At 46.5% G+C, this 18083-nt stretch overlaps 1 protein-coding gene across 4 annotated transcripts in view; it reads right to left on the reverse strand.

Moving 5' to 3' along the window:
• PTDSS2 (phosphatidylserine synthase 2) overlaps nt 1–18083 on the reverse strand; it is a 30041-nt gene that overhangs the window by 10869 nt on the left and 1089 nt on the right. For 2 of the 4 annotated variants that reach the window (XM_018907947.3, XM_050974987.1), the window contains exons 2-4: nt 10619–10720; nt 5923–6005; nt 1227–1294 (exon numbers count right to left, since the gene is read on the reverse strand). In XM_018907947.3, coding sequence (XP_018763492.2) covers nt 1227–1294; nt 5923–6005; nt 10619–10720 — 253 coding nt within the window. Of the gene's footprint in view, nt 1–1226; nt 1295–5922; nt 6006–10618; nt 10721–12114; nt 12341–17598; nt 17750–18083 lie in introns of those variants that run through there. The other 2 variants (XM_050974988.1, XM_018907946.3) reach the window with 2 other exon arrangements.

Raw genomic sequence — 18083 nt, forward strand, 5'->3', positions numbered from 1 at the left:
ACTCATCTGTCACTAAATCAGCCACACGTTGGCTGAGCATTTATTTCCCAATGGAATCACTCAGTGTTGTGGTCAAGGCTCGACCCTGCAACACCTGTGACAGGCAGCAAAGCTGGACAAGGCCAAAATTAATAAACAGAGAAACAATAAAATTACAGAATAAACTGCTGAACTCTGGGACAAATTTCAGCCACGAGCAAGCTTGGATTTGCTGTCAGGAAGTTCAGCCACCTGCAGACTCAGCAGAATTTAACCTTCTTTAAACCTGGGCAAGGCAATGATGTATTTTTAGTAGAAAGCTGAGCAACAGCAGGGAGTTCCTTAACCACTAAACTCTGCTGACACCACACGCTGCCACAGGGAAGAAAATCCATTCCAGGCTTTTCTTTTGGAATTCAGAACTACACCAGCACAACCAATAAAAATCACTCAGTCTGAGTAATCACAGATCACATCTACACTTTTAAATGAAAGTACAATCCTGCAGCTCCTCAGGAATATCATGCTCAAGGATGGCTGGAAAAAAATAGGGAGACCAGTCCCACTTTCTCAAGCTCACATGGCCTCTAGAAGCAAAACTTCTTTAAAAAAAAATCATTCCCCACCCTTCTTTCACAGAAAATGATTTTTAGAGATGCCTGATGAGTATATTGTCTCAAAATATTTAATTTTAACTTCTGAGAATTGTACAAGTCAGGGGGAAGTTCTCAGTTTACTAAAGGACAAGATATGGTAAAATGTTTAATTTGGAAGCACCAAGGGCACATCTTTCTATGAAAAGCCTCCTCCTCAGCTCCTGCCACCACACAAAGCTGGGTGTGAAGTTTTGGTTTATTGCAAAACCCCCACACCGACAAAGAACCTGTCACTCCAGGTAAAAGGTATTTCCAAAGGTGAAACCAGGTGAACTCCCCCTGAGTCACACATGGCCCAGCAGGGCAGAGACTGGACTGTGAAACAGCAACTGCTGAACATGAATTCCCTCACCAGCTCATCTAAAACCACTTCAACACAGTGTCTACCCCGGGCTGAGGGTGACTGGAGGCCAGAGCAGGTGAAATATTTTTGTATTCTCATTTCCCTCAGCCTCATAGTCTCATTAAACAGCCTAATGGTTCCATCTCACAAAAACAAGCATCTCCTGTAGTCAGCAGGAAAAAACCACCACAAAGGAGTTGATCCCCACATGGAAGTGGCATTTAGAGCTGGAGGTGTCAGTCACTTACCTGGAAGAGGATGAAGATGAGGAAGAGCTCATAGACCACGCTGACACACAGCCAAAACCTCCAGTAAGCTGCAGAGAGACACAGGGGATGTCAGCAGCTTTGGAGCAAGCCATAAATTATTATTCTTTTATTCCAGTATCACAGAATCCTGGAATGCTTTGTGCTGGGAGGGACCTGAGAGCCCGTCTCATTCCACCCCTGCCACGGGCAGGGACACCTTCCACTGGCCCAGGCTGCTCCACACCCAGCCTGGCCTGGAACACTTCCAGGGATGGGGCAGCCACAGCTTCTCAGGAAACCAATTCCATGTCAAGAGAGGCTCCCACCATGGAATTATAATTCCCAGCTCCCAAGCACAGTGCTCCCCACTCTCCCTCAGGGATACAACCAGAAAGGAGCTCCAACTCCCACACAGGCTGCTGTGTAAGTTTGCTGGAACTGCTCAGGCACTGACCTGGATCTGGGAGAAGGGATCCAGGTCCAGAACACCCCAACCCAACAAACTCAGCAGTTAAGAAGGGGAAGGAAGGAATGTGCCACCTACAGTGCCTTCCAGCAGTCCCTAGAGGAGAACCTGATCCTTCCTGAGCTTTCTCCCTGGTCTCAGGTGAGCTGACCTGTCCAGCCTAGGCTGCACCAGACACACCCAAGGCAGGCTGGAGTCGTGTTCAGCAGCCCAGCTTTGGCCTGAGGACCAGGTCGTGTCCCCAGGGGCAGAAGCATTTCAAAACCCCAAAGACAACTCCACTTTTACTTGCAATGACACTAAAAACAGGCAGACCACAGGTTCAGCAGGTGCTGGATGCAAGGCCTGCCCATAAGAAATGCCATGCAAATCTCAGCTGCTGGGAGCTCTCCCCAGATGTGCGATTACAGATGTGCACACACCCAGCGACACCTGAACCCAAAGGGTGCCCAAATTCCAGTGTCTGCACACTCCCAGCTCTCCTGCCAGGCTCAGCCCTCGGGTCACAGCCCATCTTGGATGGGGGCTTTGTGCCCCACGGGCTCATCCATGTCCTGATCCATCCAGAGCCTGGCTCTTGTTCCATGCAGTGACTTCTGGGCTCTGGACTCCCTCAGTGCTTCTGTCTCCTGCCCTGAGCCAGGGTGGGCACAGATACAGCTCCAGCAGTTCTCCCTACCCAGATCCAAAGATTCCACACAAGGGAATTCAGGAAAACTCACATTCTGGGTGGACACTGAAATTCCAAAAATGCCACACAGCACTCTCGGGATGAGACCTGCCTTCAGGTGTTTCCTGGTTTTAGATGGAGTTCTCCTTCCTCAGGTCCATGGGGGAGATGGACAGGAATCCCAACAGGGTTTGCCAGGAAACCAAGACCCTCAGGCCTGCCTTGGGAATTTCTCTGTTAATTCCAAGGCAATGTAGGCACTTTGATGTTCAAAGCAGGGCCAGGCATAAATAACACAAGAATGAAACAAACAGAGGCTTACTAACAGAGTTATCAGCTCAGAGCCCCAAATCAAGTCCCCATGCAGCTCCTCAGGAGATGTTTTCTCCCAAAACATGTCTTTATCCAGTTCAGTCTCAAGTAGGAAATAAATTATTTAAAAAATAAAAACTCAAACAAAAAAAACAAAACAACAAAGAAACAATAATAAAAAAATACCAACAAACTCCACACATTTTTAAAAGCAGCCTCTGACATCATCATTAAAAGAGAGGACAATGTGGAAGGTGGAAACTTTTTGCAGCAAACCTGCTAAATTATCACCTATTTTACACTTCTGGGAAATAAAAAAAGAAAAAGGGAAAATTAAAAAAGGCAGGTGTGGCCTGCAGAACAGCAGTTCAGAGCTCTGTGACAGCTTTCACCTGCTTCTCTTTCCAAAATACATCTTAAGAAAAAACAAATAGCAAAAAAAAAATAACCTTCATTGTCACAGGATTATTTGGAAGAGAGGAGCCTCTTCCCAAACTGGCACCACGTTCAAGCCAGCAGGAAGAATTAACCTTTCACCACCACACTTCTCCCACTTTTAAATGTCACTGCCAGATACCAAAAAATGCCTTTTTTCTAACCCATAAACCTTGCACCAGAGATTTTACACTGCTCACAGTCAGCAAAGTGACAGACTGGTCCCGAAAGTGATGTAGACAGAGAAAGCAGAGAAATCTAAATCCTTGTCTGAGCTTTTATTCCCCTCTGCACACAGGGCTGTGGCAGCTGCTGAGCAGGCTCAGCAATAAGATAAATAAAAATGTGGATCTGGTTCTGATGTAGTGCTGTGGTTTCTCCCCAGCTCACAGAGGTCCCCCAGAGGTTCTGAACAAACCCAGTACCTGCACCCCAAATGTTTTCAAGCACTGCACTCTCTCCTGCAGGCTCAGGCTCAGCTTTAGCTGTAAGATTATTTTTGCCACATCTCCAATACTTGTTTTCCTTTCATTCACTTCCCATTTTGCCTCCCTCCAGTCAGGGCTTTCCTCCTGAGTGAGGAGGTCCCCACTAATCATTGACACACCTGATAACCCAGTGATTCCTGGGATCAAACATTAAACTGCTGCCTTGCAGGGATTTGGGAACAGGGCATGAACACCCCAGCAAGCTGAATCTAACCAGCCTCTTCCCCTGCTTCTGCTCAGAGCCTGGCCCACTCTGCCTGAGGGGCTAGATGAGTAAAAAAAACCAAAAATCTGGGTTGTTTGCCCAAGGAAAACACTTGCCCTGGAGCTGCTCCTTCCAGTGCCACCAGTGCTGCCCTTGCCTGCACATTCCCAGCCATTCCAGCCCTCAATCCCACAGGTTCCTCCAGACCCTCACAATTTACTCTCTGACCAGCTCATCCTGTCACACAGCCTGTATTAAGTCAAAATAACTCCTGGCAGAGGCTGGGAATATTAAAAGCTGCTTCTCAGGGCATTAATAACTGTCATGGAAAATTTCTTTGGAATGACAGCGTGGATGTGTTATCTTGACAGGCAATAAAGGATCCCTAGGCTCCTACAGCAACAGCTCCAGAAAAGGAGCTGGCAGGGAGAAGGAAGAATCTCTCTTATCTACAAATCCTAAGGAGACAGGCTACGATGCTGGCTGTACCCAGGATTAGTCCTACCAGGAAATGCTCCCCAAATTTGGCTGTTCACCCACCAATAAATAAAAGGATCCTCAAGCAGAGTTTAAGATCTGTCCCTTGCACTGTACTGCTCCCCTGGGGCTAAAGCAGTGAAGGTTTGGATAGAACCACAGCCAGTGGAAAATGGGATAAAAGCAGGGCAAGTTGGTAAAGTCTTGTCTGAACAATCATTTACTTATTTCCATGACAATCCTACATTTCTGAATTACAGGGAGGCAGCTGGTGTCTGTCCACGTAGCAAATTATTAAACTGCAAAAAATAGGGGCCTGTGTGGAATCAACAGGGAAATGGCAAAGCTGGATGAGCCCTGGCTAAAGCTGGGAATGCTGAGAAGGCAACCAAAAAAAGAAATAAAGCCACCAGTCTGGACAGGTGCCACTAAGGTGGTGGCTGGGATCAGTCTCCTTAATGGCCTTAATGAAAAGTAGGTTAATGACACACAGCAGGAGCAGCAGGGGAGGCAGGGACAACAGGGACAGAAGATGATCCCAAGGGACTGGAGTGACAGAGGAGCTCCAAACACAGCTCCACGCTCTGGAACCAGGAATCTGGGAAGCATCACATTATCACAAAAATCCCCAAAATAACCCTGCAGCTCTGGAGAGGACATCTGGAAGCAGAAAGCTCAAAACAAAGCCAGAATGTTATGGGGAAATGCTGTTACATTGGGGCAAGACTAAAAGCCAAACTTCCCTGCTCTGTTCTAGGGCATAAAAACAGCCCAGACAGACCCTCAAAACCTGGGTGCACCCAGTGTCCTCACAAGGAGCAACTGATTTTACAGAAGGAACCACAATTACCTGGAACAGAAGGAAAGACTGGAACCTGCTATTTAACAAGAAAGGCAAATTTAATAAAGCCCCAGGTCTGCAGAGGTGTGCTGAGGGCACTGCTCTGGAACCACACCTGCTTTGGCTGAGGGTTGTGGGGTGGCTGCTGGGTTAAATTCCTGGCATAAAACCCAGCTTTATTTGGCTGAAGGAGAGCTCAGTGCTTTCAAGAATACTATTTAAACCTATATGAATTCCCTTAATTCTTCCTCTTCCAACGATTCAAATCTAAAAATAGGCAAGAGATCAAAGCCACTTAAATACTTCATGTTTCACCTGCTATTTCACTACCTGGAGGAGGTTTGTGTTGAGCTTTCAAATGCTTTCAAGACTTCCAGTCTTATAAGAAACCTTTAAAACCATAATCAAGGGCCTCCAATCTCCCATGGAAAATGGACATGGAGCTCAGGAAGTGCTCCTGCACTGGATACAAGGTCACAAGTGCAGCCCCAGCACAGAGAGGTGAAAAAAACCGAGGAGAAACAGGGCAAGTTCAGGTTTAAGAACCTGGCAGTTCTCACAGAGCTTTTTAGCAACAACAGGAAGCCAAAGCAGGGAGATCCACACAGATCTGCAGGCTCCATGGAAGCCCAGCAGGGTGGCTATGGAGGAGCCTCCATGATCAGTGTGCAGTGCTGAGGAACCTGTGATTACTGAAATTACAACTCACCTGCTCTCCAGGCAACACAAACATTTACCTACCTCCCTCACAGAGCAGGCAGCTGCTCAGGAGGATCTGAGTGAGCCCAGCAAGGCGAATTACCTGGGTGAGGTCTTGAGAATGGTCCATCTTTAGCTTGTGTCACCCCAAAACACAAGAAAACCAAAATACTGGCGACGATTCCTCTGCAAGGAAAAACAGAACACTCTGGTTTATTGCCTCATCTTCCTCCTGAGACTGCAAATTATGTTCTCTGATGAAAGAAATGTCTGCGCCTTGTTCTTTAACTGCTGAATGTGTCCCTCTTAAATGGATCCAGACACCATCCAGAAAAAACAGCCAAAAAAAGGCTGAGGATCACAGCAAGTCAAACACTTCCCTGTGTCTGGGAGCAGCTTTTATTCCCACTGGCTCACAAAGACACACAGGATTTAAGAGTGAGACAGCTCTCACTGCTCCACCACATTTCCATGGAATTTAAAAAGGAGCTGTCAGACTTGTCACCACTCCAAAACAGCTTCTTAACCAATTAAAGACAAGCAGGAGCCTTCCAGACCACACCAGCACTACTGCTATTTCAAGAGCTGGAACCATAACACAGAGCCTGAGGAACATAACAGAGATTTTAAATAAAAATAAATTATCAGACCAGAAGCCCAAGTATACCAAAAACCTATGACCCTGGGCATGTTCCTTTAGTTTTAATGGATTAAATGGCATAAAGCAGTCCAAAAGTGCTCTTTTTATTGCACTTCAGCTCCCACTGGATCCTCTTTGCTGTCTCATTTCACCTGCTTAAGAGCTGGCTGAAAGGATGGACAACTGGGAAAGAGCTCATCCCATCTTTGCAGAAAATGATGCAACCCCTGACTGCAAATAAAACGGCTCAGTCTGCAGAAGTCACACAAAATACCCAGCAACTTTGCTGCCAGAGAGAAACTGTTACAAACCAGAAGCAACAGGAGACTGTGCTTCAAACATGTCAAAAAAACTTTTAAAATAGAAGACTAAAGGATGTACAGAAACTATCTTGTAACATTCACCTTTGAGTACTAATGTTTGTGCCTCCTGAAAATAGAAATGGGGTTTAGTTAACAGATGTAACTCAGTAATTTTGCTTGCTTTAAACATTGGGAAGCACACCAGAATGAGGTGCTGAATAGATCTGTGAATAGACAGTTCCATGGGGATTTCCAAAGATCTGGAGGGCAAAACCCTTTCAGCTGACCTCCAATAATGAGAATATTCTGCATTTTGAGCCCCTGGCTGCATCTGGAAACTCCAGACCTGTGTGGTGTGACAAGCTCAGCCACGAACTGAGGGGTCCAGACCACTGCTCTGGCCTTGGGAGGGTTGTCTTCCCAAAGCTGGAATTCAAATCCTGGATCCAATTCACCACGGCAGCTCAGCTGTGCTCCTTCCTCTAAAGCCCACTCTTGGCCCAAGAGCTGCTGTGCTGAAATATGCTGGGGATCCAAATACATTCACTCACTTCAAGTTCACCACAGGAAGTTTGGAAGCAAATCACAAATTTGCATAAATAACCACACCAGCTCCATTTTTTTTTTTCTCTCAGTGGTAACTAAATTTTCCGTCTTCTCTTCATTAATTTACCTCCTTAGGAAGCTTCCAATGCCTCAGCAGCAGCCTGGCCTGAAGCAGGAGTGCTCCAGGACCTGAGAGGGGCTCTCCTCTCCTCACCTGGCTGGACACAGCCAATGGATTTTCCTGAACAGCAAATCAGGAAGGCACAAAACAGCAAACTGTGCCCACAACAATCATTTTAGCACTTAACCAAATTTAAAAATTAAAAATAAAAATTAAAAAAAAAAAGGGAGAGGCTGGCAGCAGCTCCATCAGCACAAACAAACTCTTGTTTGTGCTCAGAGTCGATTCAGACACATGGGACAATGAGGAGCTGTGTATGGCCCTTTGTCCTGGGATTCAAGGAGCCAGCTCCCACTCCCTGTCCCCTCCCGGGTTGGATCCATGCTGGCACAGCTGGTACAACCCCCTCGGGGCACCACAAGCCCTGGAAGAGAGCTTTGGCCTCCTGTTGCCTCCATTTTCCTGCGGGTGCTCAGCCACAGCAGCAGGAGATCAGCATGCAAATCCACACATCCCTGGACCTGTCCCCATGGAAAGCAGGGATTGGCAAGAGCTGTGTAAAAAATCATCTCAGGAGAGACATTTCCCAGCTGGAAATTCAATGTACAGCCTTGAAGCACACCCGTGGTTTTAAACCTGAATTTGTTTTTATGGAAAAAAAAAAAAAAAAAAAAAAAAAAAAAAAAAAAAAAAAAGAACTTTTTTCCCCCAAGACACCCTGCTCAGCATTCCAAATACTTGGGAGCTGTGGATTTCTCCAGTGGTATGCAGAGGAGGTGCTCAGTGTTTATTTGGCTACACTCAGAGCTGGAGCCCAGTCCAGGCTGAACAGAGGAGAATGTCACAGCTGTCAGTCAGGATGAGCTATCCCACGGCTGGAAGAACAGTGGGAATAAAGCTCTTGTGGACCAGACAGGTTCACAGCACAAAGGAAATGTTCCTTTGTTTTTACACCAGGGACAGTCTGACCACGTGTGTGATCCCAACGAACTCTTACTACATTTACATACAAAAAGCTTCTGCAACCTTATCTTAAACAAAACCCCAAGCAATCCTCCTTTAATTGTTTCACTGCCCTGCCCCACTGCAGGACAGAAGAAGTCCTGTGACAGATTCAAACACCAACCTCAGCCGCGGAGACCACACCCCGTGAGCTCAGAGGCTCCTGCTCTCACCCGGCTCTGGTCCATCACTTCTCCTGAGAGTGATTCCACGAATCCTCTCACCCTGCTCCTGCCAGTGACTGCATGGAGCATTTTATAGGGTGACACAATCCCGATTTTAGAGGGGGGGAAAGTGGAACCATCCCACAACTCCAGTCCGGGAAACAGAGCCAGCAAATTTGGGAAGTTCACCCCAATTTACTGCTCTGAGCACCTGCTGCAGCTCCCAAGGACACCTCAGCCAGGGCATGGAAACAAAGGAGACTGGAGCCTTCGGAAGTGTGTATTTAGGCTCTGCACCTACCCCAGACACTGCTGCACTGTCAGTGTGCAGGAGGTGGAATTAAAACCCTGTGACAGCTCCAGACTCGGCTCCCCGGTGACAAACGCCCCCTGGTCATTAGGCACCCAGTGTTCCCGAGGAACACCGGCACACAGGGACAGCCTCGTGCTGGGTGGGGCTTGGAACAGCAGGACAACACAGCTCCACACCAGGACTGACAAAGGTCTCGGGGCAGGGTGAGGGATTTTAAATTATGGATGCAAAAAAATCTGTGATAATTTGGGCCATGAGCACACACGATGCACACTGTGCCCATCTCACCCTGCTCTGAAATCCTTCCTTCTGTCCAGAGATACATGAAACATGGAATATTTGGAAGATCACGTGCAAGCCTCAGGATGCTCTTTTCAAGGATTTTTGTGCCAAGACCTTGCAGAGTTGCAGGAGTGAGCAAAGCCCATTTGCTGCCCCTTTCTTGGCATCATGCTGTAAATTGCTTTTAGCAACTGGGCACTGAATAAGCACACAACAACTCGTGTTTCCTGAGAGAAAGATCCACCTGCTGACTAATCTTCCCTGGGTTTGTTTTTATTGAGGCAGCCGAGACTCTAAGCTCAATAATAAGATATTCCACTGAGTCACCTTAGCTCTGTATTACTCCCTAAGGATGCATCATCACTTCTCTTTCAGCTCTTCCCCTTCCCAGTTCTGAGTGGCCATTCCAGGCCACACCACCCCTCCAGCCTGGCCTCCCTCATTATGACTGGGAACAAAATGGCATTTGTTCACACAGCAACCTTCCAGAACCTTTCCCGGCTCCAGACACCTTCCAGCTTGTGCCATGTCACCCCTCTGTGAAATCCCAGCTCTCAGTGGGGCACACTGGGAGTTCCATTACCCCCAGGCATTGTGTAACCAGCAGAACAACAGCCATGATTATCTCAGGAAATACCACAATTCCTGCATCTCCAGGACAATGGATGCTATATCCTGAGTCACTTCAGAAATGTACAAAAAGAGGGGGAAAAAAACCCCTTCAATAGCAAGGGGAAAATTTTCATTATATTTAAGAAACCAGACTGGTAGAAAACAATTATTTTCTTGCTTCTAGCAATGATGCTTTGCAGCATATCTATAAAACATATTTAGCTTTTAAAAACACCACTTTCCTACCTCCTTTTTCTTCCCTGTTGTGTTTTAAAAAGGGAGAAATTCAACCACATTGGATCAGTTTAAATTACAGTAGGAATTGACCACACATGTAAGATTCATTCTTATTTCCCCAGAGCTTCCCTCTGGGCTGTTCTCACAGCAATTTTCAACAACAAAGATTTGTATTGAAATCTTGAAAACAATTTTACAAAGAGCATTTGAACCAGAAAAATTTAGTCACAGCTCCCAGCATTTTGAAATGATGGTTATTTTAAGGAAAGGTTATTTTTAAGAAAAGGCTATTTTAAGAAACAGCAACAAAACCCTTGCCAAAGAAATTCAGCCAGGAGGCTTTAACAAGCTTTTTGTGTTTTGCTTTAAATCACACCACAGAGCAGCCACAGGCCTGACAGTGACACTAAACTGATTAGAAATTGAATTCAATGATCAGCATCAGAGAAGCTTACAGACTTATGACTGGTTTTGTAACTTCCTAAGGGAACAGGCACTTCCACAAGGGAGCACAGGGGTCACTGCAGGTTCCTTTCCCAAAACACACCTGGGAATATTCAGATATTCCAGAGATATTCACCTCTTTGTGTTGTAGGCTGTGTCCTGGGGAGTCTCTTCCAGCAGGGTAACGTAGCCCAGTGCACACGTGAGGATGAACAGGACTGTCAGGGTATGAGCTCTCCTGAAATTCAGAACAGAGAGAACTGACATTAAACAGCAGGAAAACTCACATCTCACCCTTCCAGTGCAGCCTCAGGAGGCCAAAACCACAGCCAGAAGTCAGGAATATTGAGGTTTTCTCTATTGCAGAGCACAGAGAGCAGAATTTACAGTGGCACTGCATGTGATCAGCAGCAGCTTGGAAAAAAACAGCACCCAGTGCAAACACCCAAATTTAAACTGCTCCAGGTGTCTCCCCAGGTTTGGCAGGTCCATACCTGACAGTGCTGCTCTATTTCACAGCCTACTAATCAAAACTGCAGCTAAGGAAGCAGGCCCTTGAGAGCAGCCAAAGGGAATTCACTCCAGACATGGGAATTACACAAGAAAAACTAGTCATTACTTTTTTTTTTTTTTAATCTCTAAAGGAGAACAGTTGCTGTTGATGCTACCAAGATGTCAGATTTCCACAGATATTCCTACAGTTTCAGTGTACTTAGCACAAGGGGTTTCTGTGGGAACAGCCATGACAGCAAAGCTGGGTGGCTGCTCCATAGCAGTAAAACATCCTCATCCATGGGAGCCCAGAGGTTTATATGGATTTTGGTGAAGCACTTAGGGAGAAATTCTTCTGGCACAGGTTGCCCAGAGGAGCTGTGGCTGCCCTATCCCTGGAAGTGTCCAAGGCCAGGCTGGACTGGGCTTAAAGCAACCTGGGCCAATGGAAGGTGTCCCTGCCCTTGGGACTGGATGAACTTTAAGGCCCCTTCCAGCCCAAACCATTCCAGGATTCTGGGATTCTACGGAAGGAGAGCGAGCAGAGCACAGCCAGCCAAGGTGACACCCACACCCTGCAGCCCTTGATCACCACACAGAGAATATTCTTACAATGTCTGCATCTTTTCTTACTTCGAGTTGAAAATTCCCTTCCTAATGAGAAGCCACTTACTGTTTTCATTGGAAAACTCCTCTGGCCCCAGTTGGGAAGCATGGGAACTCTGTCCAAGTAAGGCCAAAGGGCAGGCCATGAGTTTTGGTTTAGAGAATAACATCCCTTAACACAAACTAATAAAAAACCCCACCTATAAAGAGGAAGCTGAGAGGACAAAACTTGTAAAAGAAAGTGTCTGAATGTGACATATTTGGCACTATTTCCATTTCCTTTATATATTCTTTTGTAACAGCAGCTCACACCCCATCTCCATGTAATTCCAAGGTTTGTATATTCAGGCTGCATGGTGCACAATAAACCTTGGAATTTCCAAACCATCCACTGACTTTCCCTTGAAACAACCCCACAGTAAACCCCTAAAACTGCTCTGAAAGTCCAAGAAGGGCTGAGAGTGAACCAAAATTCCATCCTACTGCAAGCCCCACGTTCTCCACAGCATCCCTGCAATCCCACACAGGCAATACCTCATAAGCAGACACAATCCTCTTCTGCCCCTGCCAGAACAGAGTTTGGCATTGAAGGCTCTCCTTCCTCGTGGTCCCGAGGACACAGCCCACCAGCTCCAGCAGAAAAACACGAGGACCCACGAGTACTTCCAGGATTAGCAAGGAATCAGTGTGCCAAAACCCAGGGAAAAGCTTGGGAGCTGCAAGCTCCTGCTCGGCAGCTGCATCTTCCCAGGTGCCAGGACAGGTGATTCAGCCATCAGAGCTCACGTGGGACCTGCCCTGGATCCTGCAGGAGCTGGAGAACTAAGCCCAGCCTCTCCCAGGACCGGAGGCAGGACAGCAGCACGGAGCCCACGCTCCAATCACACCCTGCTCCTGTACACCCATTACATGTGGATGTAATGAATGGATTCTGCAGACAGGTTACACGAACTCCCGGCTATTTTGGTATCTCACACCTTGTTTTGCTGTCTGGTTTTGAAACTTATTGTGTTGTTATATTGTTACACAGTTATACTTATTGTTGTAGAGTTATAGATATTATGTATTACATATAATAGTTACACTGTGGGTTATTTTTGAAGAGGCTACAAAAACAAACCTGGAATCCCACCTTGCTGTTTCACCACCTGAGCACCCACACCAAGTCAGCTGCTTTTTCAATGCGTTCAGATCCCATAAACTGCCAAAAAATCAGTTATTACAGGTCCTCCCTTGGACAAACACCTTGAGAACCCCTCTACCAGCACGAGGGTGACACAGTTGTGTTCCTCCCTCTGAGAATCTTTTAGGACAGTGAAAGGTCAGTGTTGGGGAGTCCCATGCTTTTCCCATTTCCCCCTTCTTTTTGGTGCCACAGCCACCAGCCTGAAACACAACCAGCTGCCCTGTTTAAGGAGAAACAAGAAGCTCTCATCTCTTCTTTGTAGCTCAGCATTCATCTCCAGATGCTGCCAGATTCCCTCCTAGGAGGTTTTCAAGGTAAAGGTGCTTCCAGCACAGCATGAATTCCAGGAGCTGGGATGAAAGACTCTGGAGATGAGCTTGACTTCTGGGAAGAGCAAGTTGGCAGCCGTAGCAGAGAGCTGTGAGCAGTGACACAGCAATGAGAGGGAGCATGGCATCACACAAATCCACTTCAGAGAGGAAAACCAGCCAGGAAATATGGATATACACCATGTCTTCTCACAGCTCAGGAGTTTAAAAATAAAATAAAATTCCACAAAAAGGAGCAGCTGTCCTTAAGGAAGGGCTTGTCTGAGAGATCAGGATGAATTTAACGGCACAAGGGGATTGTTTTCATCTCCACACACACCTTAAAATAACACACCAGGGGAAGACGAGCTAAGAACAACCCAGCAAGGTAAGCAAGGCAGGAATTACATGGAAAGGCTTATGTTCTCCTGGCCTGGAGCCTGGGAGGCTGAAAAGAGCTAAGCTGGGAATCTTCCCCTTAGAATTACACACAGGAGCTTGGGCAACATGCCCGAAGCAAAGGGGGTACAAACTGCAGCCAGATCTGGGAGGTTTCACATCAAAAACTTTGCAAAGCAGCGCCTGACGTACCCGAGCACAAAAAAACTCTAAGGCCAAGGAGAGAACTCACAAAAAATCCCAAACTGTTAAAAAGCTGGAATATTAAGTGGCTTATTTTTCTGCCTTTCTGCACCACACATTTGGCTCTTTCCCCACTCAAGCCCTGGGAGATTGAAATGAAATAAATCAGATTTGTTTTCACACAAGCCCTTGCCCTGCTAATTCAAACACCAAGTGAGAGCAAGTGAAGCTCTCCCGCACTGCAGATCACAAAAAAAATGGGTTTTTTTTCCCTAGTTAATAGGATTAAGTTTGATCCCAACTTCTCTTTTTCATGCTAGGTCATTCTCCTGTCACACTGAGACGCTGCAGGTCTGTCAAGAAAATGACTACAAGCTCTTTTATTTTCCAGCTGAAGTCTATGACAGAAATGATGTAAGGAAGTTGTTTAAACATGTCATTTTTTGGGCGATTCTGGCAGAGCCTTGGGTGAAAAGGAGAGAGAACTGAACCACCCAGGAGCAGGCGGCCCATGGCCTCATTCAATCTCCCACAAATTAAAATCAGCTTAAGCAGGGACCACACCCTTGTTATCCATGGCTTGTTTGTCACCAGTGATGCAACAACTCCATTCAACACAATAACAATCACTGGAACACAATGCAAAGAATTTATTTATTAATATTCTGGTCAGTCCTCTTAAGTGGAACAAAATTCCAAAGGAGAGCCAGTCCAGTTTGCCCCCTTGGGTTAAAAAAGTTGCATTAATTGCAGCTGCTGGTGAAAGGATCTGTCAGCAGACCCAAAAATCTGTCAACGACTTTTTCATTACTTAATTCTTTATTCCAAATAATGGCAAATTCATTAACATTCCTGAAAGAGATTTTTAAATGGATGTCAAAGCTCTGTACCCTCCAAAAACCAACATATCACCTGGAAATTCTAAGAAAATATGGCAAACAGTACAATAAACCCTTTCCTCCAAAAGCAGCAGAGGGTTGTGTCAAGAACAAGACACAAGAAATACAACAAAAATTAATACTAATTTAAAACTAATTTAATTTTTATTTGAATTAAAAATCGTAACTAACAGACAAACTGTTGGGGATGGATGGACGGTTTGGACAACTTCAAGTCAAACCCAACCATACAAATATCCCTGTTGGTTTTAAGCTCTAAGTTGTTTTAAAATCTGTTTAAGCTCTCAGAGTCCATAAAACAGTCCCTATTCTTAGAGCAGTCGCAGATCTTCGGCACATCTCTGAAGTCACCCGAGGCCGATTAAATTTCCCTACAGACTTGTGACACTCCAAAATAGCAACCTGCCTTTTCCTTGCCATCTCCCCAAAGAAGCCCAGGAGCACAGACCTCCAGAAGCCCAGAACCTCAGGTCAACAGCAAAGCTTCAGCAAATCTGGGGTTTTCCTTCCACTGAGGGGGAAAGATTGAGTTCCCAAAGCTTCCATCAGTTCCACAGAGCTTGCAAGTTCCACAAATGGACTATTTCAATTATTAAACTTTTTTTTACTTAAACCTATGGAAATGTGAGTCTTGGAAGATAGTTTAGGGCAGTTCTACTGAGACAAGTGACAGGGAATTACAGGGAACATTCTTTGAGCACATTTTTCCCTACTCTCCTTAAAACTTTGGGAATATGTCTAAAAAAAAAAAAAAAAAAAAAAGGCAATACAGAGACCTGATATCCAGGTGGGGCATTGAACTCTGACAGGCCCTCTCCACAAAGATATTCCTTCTGCATTTCCAGCTTACTTGGCAGAGCTATTGCTACCCCTTCCTTTGAGGAAAGGGCAATGTCATTCCCATAGCGCAATTTCCAAGGCACAGGCCCTCTCATCCATGACCAGCTGGCAAATGTGGCTTAGTGGGATTGCACAAGGCCTGGATGTCCCTGCTCCCTGCCCAGGGCATTCCCACAGGCTGGAAAAGCATGGCAGGGCTCTGGAGCAATGTTCCTTTTCTCCAGCGCGGTGAATCCTGAGCGGGCAGTGCGGCTCAGAGCGGCGTCATCAAAGCAGGGAAAAATCCCAAGTTCAGCTCCCAGCAAACTCCAGGAAGGCTGCTTTGGAAGTGCCACAGCCACCCCTCAGGAGAGGGCACAGAGAGCAGCTCCTGCCAACCTGCAGATATTCCATCTCCCTAATCTCTCTTCTGGATAAATCCCCACCTCTTCCTGCAGACTGCCCTTAGCAAATCCCAGGTATTTCAGAGATAAGAGCAATCTCCACAAGGAATGGGGAAGAAATGTTTTGGGTTGAGTAGCAATCCCTTCTTTCCAGTACCAGCTGGTTTGCCCACACATATCCTCATTTCCCAGGCCATCTGGAAGAGTCACAACACTGAACACACCGAGTGGAACATGCCAGCAGGGACCCTTAGCTGCAAATTCCACGCTTTTTGCACAAGAAGGTGGAAATGATTCCTACAAACACTGCCATTAGCCTATAGAGTCACTGCCATTCCCTCTTTTTTAGTTTTTTTTCTTATTAATTTTAACATCCTGAGCTCCACAGATCTCTGCTGCCACACCATGACCTCGAGAATTAATATCACATCCACGTGCTGGCAACGTGAGATTATTAGTGCGAGATAAAACACGTTAATAATCAAAAGGTGACATTAAAGCTAATGAAATCCAAATTAAAGCAAGGCTTTGAAAGGCACTGAGTCACAATGCGATGGCAAAAGTGCATCTGGCACCTCCCAACACCCTCAAATCAAGACTGGATGGACATTTTCCTGGAAAATCTTCTTTGGTTAAAGACAAGCTATGAAATACCTGCAGAAATTTTAGGAAAACATCACACACAATATCCAACTAAATGACCCCAGAACAAGCAGGGCTTTGTGTAAAAGCTTCTGCTGCTGAAGGCACACAGGCAAGAACAATCCAAGGTGCTGGAAACAACAGGGAACATGTTCCAGCGGCTCGCCAGGAAAGCTTGGCATTCCCAGCTCCCCGCTAAGAAATCAGTTCAGGGATAAATGATACAGAAACCACAGATCTGCCTCGGAAAGCTTCCTCCTGTTCCCTTCCCTTGGCATTTCCTAATGGCAAAGGGAGCTGCCAGGTTAGGCTGACTGAGCAGGTTCCCACAAGGGAGTATTTTCCAGCTCCAAGTCATTTATATGGAATAAGACAGGAGATATTAGCACACAAGTGATTTTCCAAAGTTTCAAACAGATTTTAAAGAGCAGGAAGCCAGCTAGGAAGCTCCACCTTTCCCAAGGACCACATTTACTGCAGGAAAATCACCTCTGCAAATTAAACTACTCCTGGAATGATTTCTGTGTCCACAGATCCCAAATCCTCTCATTTTCCCAAAAGGAGTGAGCCACGAGAGTAACCTTACCCCTAACTCCTGAACTCCCAAGAGAAGGTGCATTCTGTGTTTCCCCAAACTCAAAGGGCAGCCACTCTTAAAAATCTCCCTTTCCTGTGGCCACCTCCACAGCATGAGAGGAGTTTCAAGGGTCACGGGAAGAAAATCATTCCCCCTGGATTATCTTTATTCTTGGACACAGTAGGAACTGAGTCATTGCCAAAGGATACTCTAACACATACAGGGCAAAAGTAACAAGAGTAAAAACCTTGGGACTTTTCCAGATGTTTAAACTCCAGGTTGCCAGCACAAGCTACTAGGGAAAAGAAAACTGGATAAAAAGGCAACTTAATAAACACACCTGTCCATGCTGCCCTTCTGGAAGGGCTCACCTGACACAGGGAAGCGCCTGAGAGAACAAGGCACACATCCGGATTTCCGAAGGAACAATCCACATGGCCACACTAAGTGCACTACAGCGTTTATCCTGGGGTGACAGCCCTGTCACCACCACCACCAAAAGCTGACACGAGATTCTACAGCAAAACCAGGTATTTTAAGGCTTCACAAAACAGCTGGCAGGAGCCACCTGAACGAGGGAGTAAGGAAAGGACAGCTTTACCCATTTTCCATTTAAAGGTTGGCACCGGGATCCCGCGATTCGCTCAGCCTACACGTGGTGCGCCCGCCGGGAAAGGTCCTTTTGTCCCCGAGACCACAATGTCCCTGCAGGGATCCCGCCGGGATCCAGCAGCATCCCAGGGTTCCTCCGCAGCTTGCACTGGCAGGAATGTCACCTCCTTCATCGGGATCAACACCCTCGGCTCCGCTGCTGCTCAGATTGGCAGGGTGAGAGCCAAGTGCCCTCCCCTCCCACTCCTCCATGCCAGGCTCCAGCCAAATCCCATCACCCTCGGCTCGGATTCCAAACGCGCGCCTTCAGTGCCGGCTGGGTTTTCTCCATGGAAAGGGACGCGTGTTTAACACACAGAAAAACACCTCTGCCTACACACACCGAGCGTGCTGCTGAGGGGATTTATGGAACAACTCCAGCAAGGCTGAGATTTAGGAGCACTTTTCCAGGTACGAACACACCTCTTCCTGCAA

The sequence above is a fragment of the Serinus canaria genome, chromosome 5 (assembly GCF_022539315.1).
Source record: "Serinus canaria isolate serCan28SL12 chromosome 5, serCan2020, whole genome shotgun sequence".
Taxonomy (NCBI): domain Eukaryota; kingdom Metazoa; phylum Chordata; class Aves; order Passeriformes; family Fringillidae; genus Serinus; species Serinus canaria.